Source organism: Puntigrus tetrazona, chromosome 5 (genome assembly GCF_018831695.1).
Source record: "Puntigrus tetrazona isolate hp1 chromosome 5, ASM1883169v1, whole genome shotgun sequence".
Lineage (NCBI taxonomy): Eukaryota > Metazoa > Chordata > Actinopteri > Cypriniformes > Cyprinidae > Puntigrus > Puntigrus tetrazona.
The window spans coordinates 31061969-31083117 of NC_056703.1; the positions used below are offsets into that span (position 1 = coordinate 31061969).

At 38.0% G+C, this 21149-nt stretch overlaps 3 protein-coding genes across 3 annotated transcripts in view; 1 reads left to right on the top strand and 2 right to left on the bottom strand.

The window, feature by feature from the left end:
* rcl1 (RNA terminal phosphate cyclase-like 1) overlaps positions 1-2387 on the bottom strand; it is a 10432-nt gene extending 8045 nt beyond the window's left edge. The window contains 4 exon segments of the mRNA XM_043238245.1: positions 1170-1345; positions 1439-1486; positions 1489-1509; positions 2213-2387. Of these exon segments, the coding sequence (XP_043094180.1) occupies positions 1170-1345; positions 1439-1486; positions 1489-1509; positions 2213-2327 (360 nt within the window). The 5' untranslated portion in view covers positions 2328-2387.
* A 1618-nt stretch (positions 2388-4005) lies between these two features.
* On the top strand, positions 4006-10888 carry LOC122344692 (cytosolic phospholipase A2 gamma-like). Its single transcript, XM_043238242.1, is given in 17 exon segments — positions 4006-4642; positions 5039-5064; positions 5627-5738; positions 5824-5966; positions 6446-6543; positions 6546-6646; positions 6991-7090; positions 7164-7211; positions 7214-7303; positions 8173-8235; positions 8330-8389; positions 8609-8734; positions 8950-9090; positions 9257-9334; positions 9710-9864; positions 10229-10394; positions 10471-10888. Coding segments are annotated over 16 exon segments (1656 nt in total). The 5' UTR covers positions 4006-4642; the 3' UTR covers positions 10620-10888.
* Positions 10889-12074: 1186 nt separating this feature from the next.
* Positions 12075-19297, bottom strand: LOC122344691 (cytosolic phospholipase A2 gamma-like). Its single transcript, XM_043238241.1, has 15 exons — positions 19174-19297; positions 18947-18972; positions 18044-18155; positions 17185-17333; positions 16560-16761; positions 15939-16041; positions 15735-15863; positions 14900-14965; positions 14766-14813; positions 14310-14435; positions 14016-14156; positions 13724-13801; positions 12811-12965; positions 12490-12661; positions 12075-12412 (listed from the first exon to the last, which is right to left on the bottom strand). Exons 2-15 carry the CDS (start codon positions 18970-18972, stop codon positions 12243-12245), a joined length of 1677 nt encoding a protein of 558 aa, XP_043094176.1. The 5' UTR covers positions 19174-19297; the 3' UTR covers positions 12075-12242.
* Positions 19298-21149: the final 1852 nt, after the last annotated feature.

Below are 21149 nucleotides of genomic sequence, written 5' to 3' on the forward strand. Positions count from 1 at the left end.
GGTATTACCGCTCAACAAAAAAAAAAAAAAAAAAAGAGAAAGTTGACCGACATTAAACTGTGATGAAAAATTTGGGAAAATCTGCCCAGTAGTCTTCAAAACAGTTATATGAATAAAAATTTAATTTAATAAGAAAATAACAATCGTGTTTAGAAATTATTTAAACCTAAATAAATAAATAAATATATATATATATATATATATATATATATATATATATATATATATATATATATATATATATATATATATTAAAACAATTACTTTTATTATTTTATTATCATAAAATGTACAAAAGGTACTATAAATGGAATGCACAGAAATAAATTTACCTCAAGGGTAATTTTTAATAGAATATACAGTATGTTTGTGAGCCTGCATAACCTTCACAAATATATATATATATATATATATATATATATATATATATATATATATATTTAAAAAATTATATATATATTTTTTTATATATACACATAAATAAATATATTTATTTATTTATTTATATGTGTGTGTATATATAAAAATATATAAGTGTGTGTGTGTATATATATATAAAAAAATATATATATATATATATATATATATATATATATATATATATATATATATATATATATATATATATATATATATATATATATATATACACACACACACACACACACATTTATATATATATATTTCTTTTGGAAAAAACTACTTCATAGTGTTTCTTTTGTAAAAAGAGGATTTTATGAAGCAAAAGCAAAAACCACCTTCAAACGAACACTAACAAGCCCTAACAAGCCCACAAGACGGATCATATTCATATTAAATCTCAAAAATCAATCTCAAAAATAAAAGCTCACTGGATCTGTGATAACAAGTAACTTTTTTTAGCGATAGTACACCCGCAAATAGATTAGTTTTTTCTACACAACCTTCTGCCGTTTCTAACTTGTCTGAGTTTATTCAGCTGAAGCCGTCGACGGCACCCATTGCCTTCCACAGCGTGGAGAACACCGCAACGGAGGCCAATGGCTACCGTCGACTCCAAACATTCTTCAAAATATCTTCTTTCGTCCTCAACGGGAGAAAGAAACTCGCAGAGGTCTGGAACAAGGTGAGGGCGAGTAAAACCATCGCTTTAAAAAGGCACCTTAAAGGGCGAGAGGGCGGACACTCACCGAGGGGTCCGTGGGGTCGTTGGTGACGCCCTTCAGCACGACTCTGAGCGGCGTCTTCATGAACGGAGCCAGCATGAGCAGAGCCTCCAGATAATAACCCACGGAGCGCTGGACGTTACACTCGTGCTCCACCGAGCCGCCGCTCAGCAGACCCGGCTGATAGAACAACACCGTACCTGCACACACACACACACACACACGTCAGAGAACAACACACACACACACACACACACACGTCCATCCCTCCGTCAGCGCTCAGGAGAACTCACCCGTCTGGTTGATCTCGATTCGGGTGCCGTTGGTCACTTTGTCGAGGAGCGGATGAAGCTGGCTTCAAAGTCTGACAGAAACACAAACACAAGGTGAGATGATGAAACAGAACTGATGCACGCTTCGAAAATAAAGCAATGAATAAACGCCACTGTCGGGGGTCGCTCATATTAAAGGCTTTTTTGTAGTCAAATATAAAAGTGATATTTAGTGGATAATGAAGTCAAAGCCAAATGATACGAATTTCAAGTACGCAAGAGTCAAAAACAAAACGTTTCCAAAAAAAAACTGTTTTTTATAAATAAAAACATTAAATAACAAAAACATTAAAACGTGATAAAAACAAAAAAAAAATCCATCCAAACATGGCAACGATACCTTATATGATATAGAAAATAAAATAAAAGTCTAGAATAAATAGAGCACAAATTGACAAGTAAATAAGAAAATTGGACACGCCTTTTATTTTTAGAAAATAAACAAGTGTAGAATAAACTGAAAACAATCAAATATGAAGCGGGGAACACGTAAAAGCTAGAATAAATAGAAAAACACAAATGGAATCAAGAAATAAAGTGGATATGTAAACAACGCAGGTAATTAAGATGTTTATACTGTAGAGTCTGAATCAGAAAGATATGATTTTAATCACGGATCAATTACTCTGCGATAGATAAACGCGTACATATGTTTTGATGGATGAGAAGAGATGCGTTGTGGGTTTATTAGATACTACGTCACGCGTCACGGGCGACGCCGCGATATAAACGCACCTCGCAGGCCGGGATTGTCATCTTTAGATCTGATGTTTCGTATCTTCACCCGTTTTCCGCTCAGCGTGGACAACACGAGTCTCTGTCTGAAGCAGCAGCAGCCCTCAAACTCCATGATGCGAGGAACACACGTGTTTCTACACGGAGCCGGAGTCGAGCGGAGACGGAGCCACGAGAGCCCGCGAGGGACAAACCGCCGAACGCGAAGCCGTAAAGAGGACGTTGCGTCCGACGGCCACCAGAGGGCGACAAAAACGGGTTCTGCTTGATCGCCTTAAAATAGAGACAAACGTTCACTCCAAAACGTGTTTTTATCTTTTACAGAGCTCCCTGGAGGCAAACATCAGCTGACTTTTCCAAAAGAAATCTGCAAAACGTTATATAAAGCAATATGCAGTTATTTGAGACTGTATGCAAGTATGTTAAATTGACTGTAAAGTTTATTGCATATTTATTTTTTGATTTTCCATTCAGTTTAACGACCAAAAAGTGCTTCAACGAATTAATAAAACCAGTTCACACCTAAACAGGCTGATGCCACACCGATTTCCAAACCTGAAGGACTTCTGTTAATCTTCTGAGCACAAATCAGGATCAGTCTCTCCATTGAAAGCATGGCGACGTTCTGAAAATAAATCCTTAGCGCGTTTGATTGTATTTTTAATCATTCATGTTCCAGATATGCTGACTTTTCTAATCAGGTTATTGCTTTTTGCAGCACTTTACAATAACGTGTCATTATTTAACATTAATATATTGCCCAACATGAGCAAGCAACGAGCAGCACATTTGTCCCAGTATTAGTTTAGTTACACAATTATTACGTTAGTTAATAAAAATGTTGTTATTTCGCAGTGCATTAACTAATGTTAAATAACACTTTAGCAAATGCCGAAATTAACATTTAATAAGAACTATGTAGTTCACTAATGCACATTGTTAACATGCTTTTTAAGCATTTCTATATTGCAATAACAATAAAAGAACTATTGCTATGTATATTACTAAAAACGAAATGTCATAGACCGTGCATATTTTATCTTCACCTGTTCCTTTTTATTAGTCAGCAAGCCGGTCTAATTTCTAATAAAAGCAGTTTTTGAGTCATTTCATGTCTAAAAGTGATATTAAAATGAGCTGGTTTTTTTTTTTTTAAACAACCTTCTCATTAACACCACGCTTGATTTGTTCATTCAGACAGATTTGCAGAAGATGCACGGAGCCGAGCTTTTCTGTGATTAAAAGGTTGAAAAGATGCGTTACGTCGAATATCAAAGAAGCTGCATTTGAACCACAGCATTCTTTCGAATAGACAGGAAGATTATTTTGGCATTAGTGGAATTGCACTTATTCCATATTTCTTCACAGCCTGACGAAACATACCGAACAACATTGTTCACAATTGCTCAATATTCTGGACTCTTTTGACTTTTTCACTCGGTGGCAGCAAACGAAAGAAAGGTTTCTCTGTCAAGTTGATTGATATTTTACTGAAACGTTCTCCGTAATCCCTAAGTATAAAATGCACAACTACGGGCTTTTAAAAACATATATTACTTCACAAGTAGCTTTCGTCTGTATGCTATGCATGAAAGGAGTATATACTAGACCCCGTCGTTGATGTAGTGGATTCTTTACTTGCGTGTGAGTCTATTTGAGCACCACATAATGTGCTATTTTAAGCGAGAGTCCTTGAAAGACTCACTCGAGAGAGAGAGAGCACAGTCAGCACACACGAGCAAACCCTCCTCCTTAAAGTTAGAAAGTCAAAGCACACGCAAACGTTCATTTTAACGGCGAGCCGAACCACTTCAGGTCCACCAAATGAACAAGAGTCAGAGGCTGCTCGACCAAAGGAGACCGTCCTCAAAGCGTGTGGCCATCACGGGGAAGAAGAGACATGTGATAGTGACCAGAATTAGTCTGAGAAAACCCTTGTGACGCTGTCTAGTCCTCAGGGCATCTTTGAGCATTCCAAGGAGTCTTCCTTCGCCACGAGAACTAGTTCAACTCACTCTTACAGACTGAATAATCAGCCGTCTCTAAAGTGAAGCCAGTCTCTGTTTGAGTTTATATGCATCAACTCTGTTCTTTAGATTAGTTGTGCATGGCATATATATATATAGGTTATTTACCTTTTAACATTTAACAATCCTGGCACAGATGAAAATCTCCTAATCGAGTTAAAGTACTCTTTGACTTTTCCCTTCATCTTCCTCGTTCGTGGTTGAAACCTGATTGAATCGGAGCGAGCCTGCGCTGTGCACCAATCACAGCAAGTCACCACACAGAGCTTTTTTTGTACGCCGTGTGTTTTTCTGTCGTCTGAAGTCCATCTCCACCCCTCATGATAAGATCCAGAGCGTTTAAACAGCATCTTCTGCCAAAGGCCGCTCAACCTCAGGATTTTAAAGAGTCTAATCAAGAACGGTGAGTATATGCTACTTCAACTTTTGCAACGGGAAGTTAAAAGGCTTCATATGCTAATACTTATATTGAAAATATAATACACACCAGGACTGTTTGTTATTGTTTTTCATGCCCCATGTGCTCTGTGTGTGTGTGCCCTACTTTCTGTCTTCGGTTGATTGTTTTTTTATGTTCAGGTGTGTCGTGTTAATTAAATCATTTCTTTTCCTGTTCGTTCGGTGTTTAATCGTCAGTGCTTACATGTAGTTCCTGCTTGCGTTAATTACCATACTGTGGATTATTAAAAACTATTAATTGTGATTCATCTTCGTCGTGTCTCTTCCACAACAATGCCGCGATGTTAGCTTATAGGTTTCACATGATTTTAACTGTAATGGTGATTCTCTCGTTTTACAGATGAGTGCATCCAAACTTCAGGAAAGGTTTGTATTTTTGCTCAGAATCTCTAAAGATAGAAACTGTGCACTATATTAGTACTGTATTATTTACTAAATTGTATTTAAATATTAAAAATATAAATAAATTAATTAATTAATTAATAAAAATTAAACAAATTAACATGTCCCTTTGGTCACATATATATATATATATATATATATATATATATATATATATATATAACAAAATATAAAAAATAAAAAATAAAATATATAATATATATATAAAATAAAAAATATATATATATATATATATCTATATATATATATATATCTATATCAAGTAGCACAAGGTCATGAACGGAGCTGTATTTCATTCAAAACACCCCAAAGGTAATAATAAATAAATATAAAATGGATAAAAAAAAAAATGTAATGTGCATAAATTCAACTATTTTTTTTAACTGTTGAGAACTCAAAATGAAAGATGCTTCCTGTCTAGTCAAATTTCATTATGATTTACGTGAATCACATAAATGCCATATTTTCAACTGTTTTAAATGAACTTCAGCACTGCTCTGCTTGTCTGTGTTTGTGACCAATGCAGCGATCAAGTGAGAGTCGCACGCTCTCTACATACAAAAGAGGAAGAGTTTTTAGTCAAAAGAAGAGAAACGGTTTTCCAAAGCCTGCGGAAACACGAGATGCACAGCAAACAGGTCAAACATCTTACACTTCATTAAGGCACTTCTTTTAAATGACCTACAAATGCATGCTCGCGCAATCAAACTGTGTGTGTTTCAGAATAAAGTGCCTCACATTGCATTATTAAGTTCTGGAGGAGGACAGAGAGCCACGGTGGGTTTACTGGAATGTCTGGTTCAGCTTGATAAAGCAGGTCTTCTGGACTGCATCCTTTATCTGAGCGGAGTCTCTGGATCCACCTGGTACCAGCCCTGAGAAACACACACACACACACACACACACACACACACACACACACACACACACACACACACACACACACACACACACACACACACACACACACACACACACACACACACACACACACACACACACACACACACACACACACACACACACACACACACACACACACACACACACACACACACACACACACACACAGACACACACACACACACACACACACACACACACACACACACACACACACACACACACACACACACACAGACACACACAGACACAGACACACACACACACACACACACACACACACACACACACACACACACACACACACACACACACACACACACACACAGACACACACACACACAGACAGACACACACAGGCACACACACACACACACACACACACACACACACACACACACACTGAATGTCAAAGCTAAGAGCAGTATGTTCTTCTCTGAAGGTGCATGGCCTCCTTATACAAGGAACCAGACTGGTCCACCAAACTAGAGACAGTGAAAGACAACATTGTCAAGAGACTCAGCGGTCCTAAAGTCAGCTGGGAGACGCATGTAAAAAACTGAAGAAATATCACAAAGAGAAAGACATCTTCAGCTTGACTGACGTCTGGGCGGCGGTGGTCGTCACAGCATACATGAAAGAGGTCGGTATATTTTCATACTGCATCCCTGCATGAGTTATGGTCGAATTCTTATTAAAAATGACTGTAAATCTGCCTGATATATGAATCATACGCACAGTGAGGTTTAAAGTCCACGCTGAAAGAAAAATCTATATTAACTGAAGAAATAAACAAACTGTGAAATCAACAGGCTGAAGGAACAAGGAAAACACTGGAAGATGATGAATAACAGTTTACAGTCTTTATGATTTTACCCTTCTGTGGATTATTAGAGACAGACAAACCACAAGTATACATTTTGACATACCTGCCGTGCGTGTGTGTGTGTGTGTGTGTGTGTGTGTGTGTGTGTGTGTTTCCTACAGATCGATGAACAGACAATGACCGACAAGAAGAACCAAATCGGTAGAGATCCGTTTCCCATCTACACACTGACCGACACGCAAAGCAAGCAGGAGGGAGGAGGTCTGCCTTTCTGCCTGAAAGAATTAGAAAGCGTTTGTGTCAGTCGTTATAGGGCCGTGTTTTCTGTCCGCAGACCCCTGGTTTGAGATCAGTCCGTATGAAGCGGGTTACTCCCTCACCGGGCGTTCGTGGACACCTCCAGCTTCGGCAGCAAGTTTGAGAACGGCTCCAAGAAAAAACAGCAGCCTGAAATGGACATGCTGTACCTGCAAGGTGACGACCTCCGACAATTAGAAATGTGAAAGCATAAATCAATTAATCAAATTTTCATTTCAAGTGCATTGTAATCATTTAGAGTTTTATGCATTTTGCTTTAAAGGGGTCACTGGATGCAAAACTCACTTTGACCTTGAACAGAAATTTCCCTTACAAATAAAAATCCAGCCAGTCTTTCGATACACCTTTTCTCAAATCAAGCCTGTCTCAGATCCTCGGCTGTGATGTCACACAGAGCCAGGCCCCGCCCACGGCAGTTGATTGACACCGGCGTAGACCCGCCCTTATAGTGAGAAGAAACAGCTCCACTCTTGTTTCAACAATGCAACTGTAGAAATGAACGAGTATATAAATGTAGACGTTTCATTTTTGTGCAAGAGCTCATTATCATTTAAAGGGACATGCACCAAACAAAGCTGTTGTTGAAAGAGTAGAAGGGTGTTGTTTCACGCAACCGTTGAGAAATTTTAACCAAAGTATGTTACAGACTCTTCATTAAGAAAACAGGCATCCGGTGACCCCTATAAAACAGTGACAGACACACACACAGGCACACACACACTCTCACACACACACACACACACACAAACAGACACACACACACACAGACACACACACACACACACAGACACACACACACACACACACACACACACACACACACACACACACACACACACACACACACACACACACACACACACACACACACACACACACACACACACACACACACACACACACACACACACACACACACACACACACACACACACACACACACACACACACACACACAGACACACAGACACACACACTATTTAATTTCCTGTAAACCCTTTCAAACGTTATGGTGTTTCCTGCAGCTCTGTGCGGCAGCGCTTTAGCTGGAGAAGAGAGTAAAGAATTCATCTGGGGAAAAATACAAGGTGCAGCTGCATTCAGTTCTGACTAAAGCAGACATTCACTTCATTATCACGTGAATTAAGTGATTTATATTTGATTCCTCCCCCCTTCCGCCAGATTTCCTTAAGCAATCAAGACCCACGAAAGAAATGAATGTGTTTGAGGAAATGAAGGACGGTAAAGCATTTCTTTGCACCTCTGCTGTTATTTATTGCGCTCCATCTTTTGTGTCTGCTGATCTACTAACATTAACAAAGACGAAGACCGCTCGAGTGTTACCGGACAAGTTCATTTCAGCTTCAGATCGAAGCATGTTGCGTGTACAGATTCATGCGAGGATGGAAAGGACGCGATCAAGGCATTCATGTTTGTTTAATGTGTGTTTTTTTGCAAAAGATCCAAACTTGCCATCTGTAGAAAAGTGCTACCAGGTGCTCATGGATCTTGTGGACATGAACGTCTGCGTTTTAAATCTCAAAGACCCTTCTGCTCTCGATCAGTCCATCAGAACGACGCTGAGCGGTAAGAGCGTGTTACAGCCTGTTCATTCGTTTCAGAGTCTAGTTATCACACTTAATGCAATGATCCTCGAGGTTCGGTTTGTCAATATTAAATGAATTAAAATAAATCAAAATGCAAAACTGTATAATGCGACACGCACAAATGCAATCAAACAAGACTCACAAACTTTAATTATGTTGCCAGATAACACTCAGTGATGTTGTTGTCTTTCACAGAACTCGCCGGGGGCAAAAGTCAGCTGATTTTTCCAACGCAAAAACTGAATCTCGCTGATAAAAAAGCTGCAACACTGTATATGAAGCAATACACTGAGGATGTGTGTAATTACTTGAGTCAGTTCAGTTTGGGGCCTTTCGGTAGGTTGAGCCGTCTTCTCGACGTATTTGATTTTGTGTTTTACTCTAAGATTCAACAGAGCTTCCAAGTTTGAACCAATAATGTACGATTACAGTCATAGTCGTGATTACATTATGGTGCACTCGTCATTTACTCAATATAAAGAACCATCTACTTTTATTTCAGATATTTTCTTGAGCATTTATAGATGCATGGCTCTGTGGATCTGGGGCAGGAATTATAACTTCCTCCACAAAATGACAGGTGAGAACAGACCTGCTATTGACTAATAACTCAGTGTGATAATATTGTAATGGAGTCGACAGGACGTGAGACGCTAGAATCCATTTGTGAGCTTTATTCATAAGTCACAGTCAAAACATGGGTCGAGGAAGCAGGTAAATCACGAGCGGCCCAGTAAACCTGCGTGGGTCTAGGAACGGAGAACAGTACGAGCGATTGAATGCAAGTGAGCGTGTGATGAGTGCATTCAGGTGTGTGTGTGTGTCATCGGCGCTATGCATGATGGGAATTGAAGTCCAGAGCGAAATGCAACAGCAGAAGAGTCAATGTGGTGAGGGAGGGACGTCTGAGATTCGTGGAAAATATAATAAACGGACTCTTGCTGCGATCATCTAGATGAATCCATACCTTCCGCTTTTCTGGAAACTGAGACGAGAGACTTTGAGGATGCAGGACTATTACTCAACTCGCCTTACATCTCCGTGCTGAGAAAGGAGCGCAGCATCGATCTCATCATTTCCCTGGATTTCAGCGAAGGAGACCCTTTCATGGTATAACATGCATTTTTAAGACACACAGATAAAGAGATCATCATCCACTCCCTGTCACGTAGTTATAAACCTGTATTTCTCTCTACAGGAGATTTTAAAAAAATCTCTGTGACCTCCAGAGCTCATACTAAACTTAAAAAACGTTAACGGATAAATGCAAATGCTGTGCATCATTTAATTAAAACGAAAACCAATTAAACAAGTGTATGCATTTCATTTGAACTGATATTTATCTATCATTGCCAGGGAGAGCGTCCGCTAGCATCCCAGCTCATATCGCATCGATTCCAATGAATAACAACTTTGTTTTTAACTGAAATCTCTAACCTGTTCAATAAATGAATTCTGTGATACTCCACTGCAGACGGTGAGAGAAGCCGCCGAGACGTGCAAGAAACTACAAATCCCTTTCCCTGAAGTCAGTATTCCCAGTGAAGACCTGGAGAAACCAAAGGACTTCTACGTGTTCAAAGGCCAAAACGCTCCAGCCGTGATTCACATCCCTCTGTTTAATGTGACCAACTGTGGAGGCAAGTTACGATTGTCTAGTTTCGCCAAACTGAAATATACGTACGCAAATGTTGAAGCGTTTTACTCTGTCTTCAGATGAGATTGAGGCTTGGAGGAACAAATATCGCACCTTTCAAGGACCTTACAGCGCTGAGATGATCTCTGAGCTTATGGAGGTCGCTGGAAAAAACATCTCAAACAACGTGGAGAAGCTGAAGGAGCAGATTGGAGCGGTCGTCGGGTGAAAAGGACACTGAGGACAATCTCATTATAGCATAAAGCGTTCTGAAATTAGACGGCCAAGTGTTTTTCTTTTTGTTGCTTAAATTTATGTTACACTTACACCTAATACTGAAGGTATACCTAGTAAGTTGTTCTTGAGTCAACTCATTTTCAAGTCATTTTAATTTCAAGTCTGAATGTGACTTGACCAAGTGATAGTATCTGAGTAAGACTTTTAATTAGCGTTCTCTTTACATTAACACCATTCACAGAAGAGATCACGGTTACATGTACTTATTAAAATACTGTATGGATTGTTCTCTGTTCAAATTGATTAAACTGTCTTTAAAATGAAAGCTTTGTCCTGGCCATTCGATTTCACAAATTCTCAGTAAAGTAACGGTTGTTTCCTGGATGCTGATTGGACAATCCAGAGCTCTATAGTAGATGTATATTTTATATTCATTTTTTAAAACCTTTTTCTGGTATGCTGGAAAGTATTTATCAGATCTGAGAACTTAACGTATTTAAGTCAGGTTTTAAAAAAAAAGAACCTTAATGAGAAGCCACGCCCCCAAACTCACCCCATTGGTTGAATTAATTATGCCATGTTCCAGGCAGCAGTTCGAACAGACTTGGTTTGATGAAGCGTATGTAAAAAGATTAAGAAAGTAAATCAATCTAGTTTTAGAAAATGACAACTTGAGCAAACTAAAACTCTGGCCTCTGAATCAGAATCATTTGAATCATTTGAATCATTTGAATCATTCGAATCCCAAAGTTCATTGCAGATGATTATGTGATTGTAATATATTTAATAAAATGCATTTACAGAGGCTTTGGTGATTGAATACGACATCAAAAGTCACAAGTACAGTATGGAGCACCTCAAGGCTCAGTACTAGGACTATTACTTTTATATACAGTTTTTTTTTTTTAGTTAAAAACTTAGGTGTGCTGTCTGAGAGCAATCTTTCCTTTGAAAGTCATGTGGCTAGCATTTGTAAAACCACATTTTCCATCTCAAAATTATGACCTATACTCTCAACATCAAGTTCAGAAATGTTAATTCATTCTTTCACGACCTCAAAGCTGGATTATTGTAATGCTTTATTTGTTCTGCGCGCTTCATAAACAGACTTCAGCTGGTCCAGAATGCAGCAGCTAAAGTTCCTACTGGAAAACATGACTATATTTCTCTTTCTGTCAACACTTCACTCCTCTGAAACTAGCTCTCTATTAGACATCGTATACATTTTATAGTCTTGCTAATTATTTCTAAAGCCTTAAATGGTTTAAATGCCTTAAAAGCTTTGCCCTGTTTAACACTGTGAAGCTGTTTTGACAGAATCCGCAAGACTTGACAAAGGGGGAAAAAAACTAAGCGAAACGATGACGTTAAACATGACGACCACAAGAGGACTCCAAAGCTTTATCTGCTCATACGCTACAGAACAGAGATTCCCCCAAAAAACGAGTTATTAATGATAATCCATTTATTGCTTAAAACCATGCATGAAGGAACATGAGACTTTTGGTGAAAACAATCTTTGGGCAACTGAAATGAAACATTACAATGTGTTTTTTATAACATGCGTTTACTTTAGAAAAACCCCAAACATGTTGAACTCGTTTTAATATTTAACTCATGGTTCATTATCCTCCTTTCGCCCGACGGCCGCACCAATCTGCTCCCTCAGTTTCTCTACGTTGTTAGAGATGTTTTTTCCAGCGACCTCCATAAGATCCTTGATCATCTCAGCGCTGTAAGGACCTTGGAAGGTGCCATATTTGTTCCTCCAAGCCTCAAGATCATCTGAAGAAAGAGCAGAACGCTTAAATGAAACCACAGTTGACGTTTCGTTTTGATTCATCTAGACAGACATGACTTGCCTCCACAGTTGACCACATTAAACAGAGGGATGTGGATCACGGTTGGAGCGTTCGGGCCTTTGAACACGTAGAAGTCCTTCGGGTTCTTCTCTTCTTTACTGGGAATGTGGACTTCAGGGAAAGGGATCTTGGGTTTCTGGGCACTGCATATATCAGCTGTTTCCTTGATCGTCTGCAGTGGAAAAGCAGCAAAGCATTAATCAATTGAAATTAATTGAAAATGCTATTGGCCGCTTATCACATTTTAGATAAAGTACATGATTATATGACGGTTTCTAGCTAATTCTTTTATTTTTATTGTAGTATATATGCGTGTTCTACCAAGAAAGGATCTCCTTCGCTGAAATCCAGTGAAATGATGAGGTCAATGTTTCGTTCTTCTCTCAGCACGGAGAAGTACGGGGAGTTCAGCAACAGCCCGGCGTCTTCATAGTCTCTCGTCTCACTTTTCAGAAGATCGGGAGGCACCGTTTTATCTGGAGAGGTCAGAGTCCGTTTATTATTCTCATCGAAGCACTGTTACGCATCTTCTGTTACGCATTTTTTAAAATCAAAACACAGGTGAAAAAGAAGCATTTGTAGCTCATAAAGTGTTAAAACTCAAATTAATATTATGTATTATTATTTATTTTGTTAAATCCTGTCGTATGGTTATTGCTTACGCACAACATTCCAGAACGTAAGCACTTAAGATAGCCTTCTATTCTTTTCTTTTTTTTTAATGAAGGGGCTGAGCTCCAATATAAAGCTTGATGTGATTGGCTTCAAGATACACTGTGTGTGAATAGTTCCAAGAAAATTAAATAAAGAGATAACAACAGAATACATTATGCACAATTACACACACACACACACACAATTCAATCCAATCTGGCTGTAGACTTTGACAAAAAGGCTATTTTCGTGGCTTTTTGTTATTTTTTATTTCATCTTACCCACATTCAAAAGAAGGAATGCATGAGGCTAGAATATTTTCATATTTTTTGTTTGTTTGTTTGAAAAGCAAGGTTCTGTTGCACGTTCAGATATACAATTAAATATTATTGGGGACCATAAATGAAAATTTTGTGAAAATGATTAAAGAAAAATAATTATATATATATATATATATATATATATATATATATATATATATATATATATATATATATATATATATATATATATATATATATATATATATATATATATTAGTTAGCAATTTAAAAGAAATAATGAAATGGTCTGTTCTCACCTGTCATGTTATGGATAAAGTTATAATTTCTGCCCCAGATCCAATGAATCAGACATTTAAAAATGTCTTTGAAAAAATCTGTAAAACAAATGCATAGTATAGGATAGGATTTTATTATATACAGCCAACTATAAATGTTCTTTGGAGATGAAAAAGGTTTTTGATGTTTGTCAAAAAAACTATCTTTTGTGGCATCAATCTGACTAGAAGCTTCACTGAGAGTAAAGCACATTAACCTTCTTAGAAAACCAATTTATACACTGTACTTAAGGTTCACAAACATTTAACTTACCGAAAGGCCAGAAAGTGAAATTCAGACTCAAATTGTTAAATACGTGTTCAGTGTATTGCTTCATGTACAATTTTGCAGCTTGTTTATCGTTGAGATTTATTTTTTCATCTGAAAAACTCTGATATTTGCCTCCACCGAGATCTGTGAAAGAGGGAAACATGCACGTTATTTGAGTTCAACGTCTGGCTTTTTGTTTGGCCAAAACATTGATGCATTTCGCCAAGAGTCGCCGTCATAACTAGACTAACCGAAAAACAACTAGTCTCCTCTACCTGACTTCTAACCCACTCTTACTGTTCAGTGTTTTTGCGATGGATCGATGAAGAGCAGAGGGATCTTCTCCTATCCGAACGTAGAGATGCGCGTCCACAAGATCCACGAGAACCTGGAAACACTGTTCCACCTCCCAGGAGCTGAGATCTTCTCGAAGAAAACACACAGTAGACAAACAAACAAACAAATTCATCATTGTTCAGATACTAGACGTTTCTCACGAGCAAGCATCGGCCAAAAGCCACTTAAAAGGCTTTGCTTGGAAGCTAAAATGAATTTGATGCAATTCCCACGATCTTTACATTTATTACAGCATACTAAAGAATTGTATTCTGTATTCTGTATCTAGCATCAGATTGTATTTTCATCATTACGGCTCATCTTTTGATTTTTCACCTTCAGTAGAGTTTGACCATCATCACAAAGAGCACAAAACATTTTGATGTATAAAAGCAGAAATGAAAAGAGACGCTTCACCTGTCGTTGTTTCTTCAAGCATCTTCATTTTTTTAATGTGGAGGAAATCTGGGGGAGGAATCAAATGCGATCAGAGTTCATGTGATAATGATTTTTTTTTTGAGGGAGAACTGAGTCTTCAAATTCAGCTTCACCTTTTATTTTCATGCAGATGATTTGATAGATCTCTTCTTCGTCAGCTATAGCACTGCTACACAGACCTGCGGGAAATACAATCACGTTTCAGACCGCTCAAAGCGTGCAACATACAGTAACAGTCTAACACAATCATTACCACCCTTTAACTTTCACTTAATGTCCACGTAAAGGTAAGCGAACAAAATGTTTACTGAACATTATTGATAGTTAATCATGTTCTGGTAATATTAACAGAAAATGTTCGTAGAACATCCTCAACGAATCTTAACGAATGTTCTCATGATGTTGAGAGAATACATTCTTAAAATATTATCCTTGCACTGTTATGTTTATTTTCTGTTCTCTGGAGAGTTTTTGCACGAGCGAGAAATACAATTCGGATGTTCATGAAAATGACAGGAAGGACTGCTCCTCTAACGTTTCCTCTAACAAATCGAGAAAAAAAACAAAAACCTGGACATTTGAACATTAAATAAAAAGATAACTCACTAGAAAGACGTAAACAGAACATTCTGTGTTCTTACATAGTTCTTACAGTATTAGCGCTCTGAACTACATTTCCCATCATGCCCTTCTTCAGCCCTGTTGACCCGCCCAGGTGCATCTCATCAGACTGCTCTGAGTGAAGTCTTATCCTTGCTTCGGCGTTTGTTCCTCTCTCACTGTCTTCCCGTGTGTGACCTTGCTCTGTGTTATCGTTTGTCCTGTGTACCTCGACTCTGATTACATTTGCAATTACACTGCTGGTCCATTAACTCTCTTAACACCACCAAACCTGTCCCTAACCTTGCCCGTATCTCATCTCAGGTGTCCCGTGATGAAGTTCGTTACCTTGCAGGTACAGCATGTCCATTTCATTCTTGGAGCCGTTCTCAAACTTGCTGCCGAAGCTGGAGGTGTCCACGAACGCTCCGGTGAGGGAGTAACCCGCTTCATACGGACTGATCTCAAACCAGGGGTCTGGGGACAGAAAACACGGCCCTATAACGTGTGCTCACTTCATCTGTTTCCTTCATACGTTACTCAAACACAGACCTCCGTCTCCTTGCTGTTTGAACTGCTTGTCGATCGCTGTGTAGATGGGAAACGGGTCTTTACTGTAGTGGTCCCACTCCTCTGTGAGGGTTTGTTCATCGATCTGAGGAGGTTCATATCAAGGTTTTTGGTTAAAAGTTACCGTGAATGACAGTCGAAGCTTAGATTTCATTATTTTGAAAGTAGCAGGTATTTCTAAGTGTCACATACGGACACTAACCACTATTATTGTATTTAACCCATTACTGATATTGTTACGCTTAGAACTGAAAAAAGTGAACTTGAGAATGTCTGAACTTCTCACAAACCACCAAAGCAAGCAATAAACCCATAAAATCTGCCAATACAGGCTGAACGCGTATCATACACATGAAGTACGGTTGTATATCATTATTATCCCTTAAAATCTTTGTTTGTCTCGCTTCTAAACCCCTCGCTGGGAACTTGCACCTCACGAGGTTTGCACTTCATGAGCTAAATAAAGATTTTATTTCTCGTCTAGGACGGTGTATATTCAGCAGGTCATCGCGCTTTTTATTTCTTCGTTTTGAATCCCAAAATGTTGCTTATTTCCAGTTAAATACAGATTAGCCTCAGGCTGTGTTTATGATATATACCGACCTCTTTCACGTAGTCTGTGACGACCAGCGCCGCCCAGACGTCAGTCAAGCTGAAGAGTTCTTTCTCTTTGTGATATTTCTTCAGTTTTTCACATGCGTCTCCCCAGCTGACTTTAGGACCACTGAGTCTCTTGACGATGTTGTCTTTCACTGTCTCTAGTTTGGTGGACCAGTCTGGTTCCTTGTATAAGGAGGCCATGCACCTTCAGAGAAGAACATACTGCTCTTAGCTTTGACATTCAGTGTGTGTGTGTGTGTGTGTGTCTGTGTGTGTGTCTGTGTCTGTGTGTGTGTCTGTGTCTGTGTGTGTGTGTGTGTGTCTGTGTGAGTGTCTGTGTGTCTGTGTGAGTGTCTGTGTGTGTGTCTGTGTGTGTGTGAGTGTCTGTGTGTGTGTCTGTGTCTGTGTGTGTGTGTGTGTGTGTGTGTGTGTGTGTGTCTGTGTGTGTGTCTGTGTCTGTGTGTGTGTCTGTGTCTGTGTGTGTGTGTGTGTGTCTGTGTGTGTGTGTGTGTGTGTGTGTGTGAGTGTCTGTGTGTGTCTGTGTGTCTGTGTGTGTGTGTGTGTGTGTGTGTGTGTGTGTGTGTGTGTGTGTGTGTGTGTGTGTGTGTGTGTTTCTCAGGGCTGGTACCAGGTGGATCCAGAGACTCCGCTCAGATAAAGGATGCAGTCCAGAAGACCCGCTTTATCAAGCTGAACCAGACATTCCAGCAAACCCACCATGGCTCTTTCTCCTCCTCCAGAAGCCAGTAACGCTATGTTCTGCACCTCATCCTCATCCTCAAACACACACACAGTTTGATTTGTATTTACTATCTACACCACCGTTCGTAACTTATTACCAGAATATGATCCACTTATTAGTGCAAATTAAGAACATGCCTTATTCTGCACAGCGTTACATTCCTAATCCTAGCCAACACCCAAACTTACCAACTACTTCACGAACAATTATTAAGCTGCAGCTTGGGAATTTAATAGTTAATAATAAATATATGTTCCCAGTTTTTGTTAAACAGTGCTTTACTGAGCAGCTAATGCATAAAACTACACACGGAGCCCAATTACTGGGCCACTGCAATAATATTAAAGGATGCAATTAACAAAAGAGTCCAAACTATTACCCTACAATTACGCAAAGGTGTCAGTTGTACACAAATTTATCGTTTAAGCTTGGAATCATGTTTATATGCCAATTCGATGATGAATTACACAGATTAGGTCAAATTTCATGCCTATCTCGAGCTGAGATTGCCAGATTGTTCACATCTCTTCTCAGTTAAATCTTTCAGAAAGCTTTCATTCACGTGTCTTTCATGATTTGACCTGCGCCGCCACAGCTACGCCAAAGAGCCTCAAATCAGCGTTTAAGGTGTGCATTCCCTGCTAAAACGAAGAGGATTTGCACACAAAGCTAATGTTTTATTCACGCTTCAGCTGAAACGGCTCAGACTGTCTGTGAATAACGCGTGAAGCACAAGATGTCTGACCTGACTGGTGTGGATGTTGAGTTCCTGCAGGCTTCGAAACACAGCGTCTCTCCTTCTGTCTACAAACTCCTTTTCTTTCGGATGAAGGGAGTGTGAGATTCTCACCTCGCCGCTGCAGACGTGATGCACCACACGAATCGAAAATTATAGTTAACTTCACGATTGCGCTACACGCTACTTTTCGATTCATTCGTCACGTCGCTTTTAATCATTTCATAATTGATAATGGATACAAAAAGCCCTACAAACAAATAGAAAATAAATGAATAATGTAATCGATTAAATATGACAAATCGAAATTAAAAACCCTTATTATATAGGATGATAGATAATATTTTATTTGTTCACCTGCATATCAAGGGACTGTGTTGCTTTTCGATTAACTTATTAACTTAATATCTGAAGGACGCTTTAAAGTAAATATTTTGGGTGAAAGAGCTTTGTTTGGGAATCCCTGCATTACTCGTAAATAGGAAATAATATTGCGTTTTAATTTGTTCGAAAGATGAAAAGCCTTTCAAATTAAAAATAGTACTTGGTGAATATTATGCATCATTTATTGCTATTGTGTGAACAATACATAATCATAAAATCAATGAAAAAGTAACAGTAGTATTTTTTCGAAGCATTTTAAAATGTTGTTGGAATAAGCCTGGTTTTATCTCTGCTGATATATATACATACATACATACATACATACATATATATATATATATATATATATATATATATACATATACATATATATACATACATACATAGTTTTTAGTTGTAGTTTAGATTTGAATGCAATTAAATTTATTTACAAAAGTTGTTCGCAAAATGCTCCGGTCTCTCGCAGGCATTACCTGAGAGTGAAAAAAAAAAGCTTCAGTCTTTAGGAATCTGAACTGGATTACCTACCTCTTCTGGACGTTGAATGCACTCATCTGTAAAACGAGAGAATGGGCGTTCATCATTCAAAACGAATAGAAAAATCACTAAATAAATGACAATCGTACCTATTAATTGTTTTAACCCGGCACTGATGCTGAGCACGTTTTAATAAGAGTCTAATTCTTTCGCATTACTTTTCTCCCTTACAAATGTAAAGAGATTCAGCTTTTTTTGACGTCAAAACATATACTCACTTCTCTCGATGAGATCCTGAGATCCAGCGGTAGCTACAGCAGCTGTGGTCTCCCATGCTCTTTTATTACTCCGTGATGGGTGGAGATGTTGAACACAGACATCAGGTGACAGAAACAAAATCATCTCTTCCATGTAATTTCCTTGTAAGTAGAAGCAAGGGCGGAGGGGGAAAGCTTTATGTGGAAAAACGCTCACATTTTTCCCCATGACTGAGTTTTATAGTCGTATTGTTATACTTTTGCGTCCCAGAGTATTTTGTTTGTACATTTGTAGCATCTAGCTTTCTCTTGTAATGAAGTCCTCGTTCAAGCTCTTGTTCTCCAGAGTATTGCAATACTCTCTCGGCAGGTCTTCCATCCAGTTATTATAACGCAAGATTACTCTTTAATAAGCCAAAAATGTTCATCACTTTCATATTCACTGCCCCCTCTAACTCTAGGGTTTTCTCCTTTTTGTTTTCTTTTTAATTATTGGGACAACACATATATTACTGCTATTTTGTTGGATTTGATTGCTTTTATTGTCCTCATTTTTATGTCAATTTGAACAAAACATCAGCTAAATTACTGTAACTGTAAATTTATTTATTTATATATATATAAAGAAAGAAATTTTTATATATATTGACATATATATTATTGACATATATATATATAAAAATTTCTTTCTGGGAACAAAACTCATAATATCATATATATATATATATATATATATATATATATATATATATATATATATATATATATATATATATATATGTGTTATTTTAATAATGGTAAATGGATTTCATCATTTTAAATAAAATATATATTCTATTTAAAATGAATTAACATTTAAATGCAACAAATACACTAAAATAAATTATTTTGTAATTTAAGATGCGTATATTGTCTTATAAAGAGCTTAGGCAGAAAGTTACGCAATTACCAAAAATCACAAGAAATGTTTTGGTTAAATGTTTGGAAATGTTTCTGTTAAAAGCCTGTATAATTCTGAGATTAACTGATTACAGCGCAAAGACAAAATTCAACTCAAATCAGAACGATAGTAAATAGTCAGATTAAATCTTCTACTGTTGAAAAACACTAGAAGTGCAACGGTGCGTTCAAGCCACGTTTGATACGTCGTGTTCACGAGCTGAAAGCACAAAGTCGTTGTCACGAGTGTGAAAGTTGGGGGCGTCAGTGAAAAAACAGTGTGTGCTCAGGTGCTCATGGATCTGGTGGACACAAACCTCTCAGTTTTCAATGACATCGATCGGTTTGCTCTTCACGAATCCATCAGAACAAATCTGAACGATGAGCTTTTTCCTACCTGGTCTCCTAAAAACATGCATCTCTGTGCACTTTTTGTACAACACCGTTTTTAGAGATCTTAGTGCACGTTTTTTCAAAGAGAAAAGTCCACTGAGTGTGCGCTACAGCACAAGATTTATGATGTTGATATACAGTAGTTATGCATTGCTGTGTTTTTATTACATTGAACGTTATTAAACCCTAAACCTATCCGACAGTGTTAACAAATGCAAAACTGATATAAAAACATTTGTTGATGCAACCGTGCCATTTCCTTTCACACAGATTTGAGTTTATATGCATGATTTTATGCATTATATGTAGATTTAAAGTAACAAACTCGAAGGTGAATACGTCATTAAAAGTGTTTCTTATTCCTGAATAGCCCCAGTTAGACTACTTTATGTCAATTTTAAGAAGGTTTGTGACAGTTTAACAAGATAGGACTACACTGAAGGTGTTGGAGAAGCTTCAAGTAACAACAAATTAAGCCGCAACCGAAAGAAGTTTGCAAACAAAAAAGAAAAGCTTACGCTTTATGAAACACTGAAGGAGTTTGCAAATGCAAAACTGATATTAAAACACTTTTGTTGATGCAACCGTGCCATTTCCTTTCACACAGATTTGACCTGTTTTGTTGAACTGGATCAGATCTTTATTAATGAGCTCCTCGAACAGAC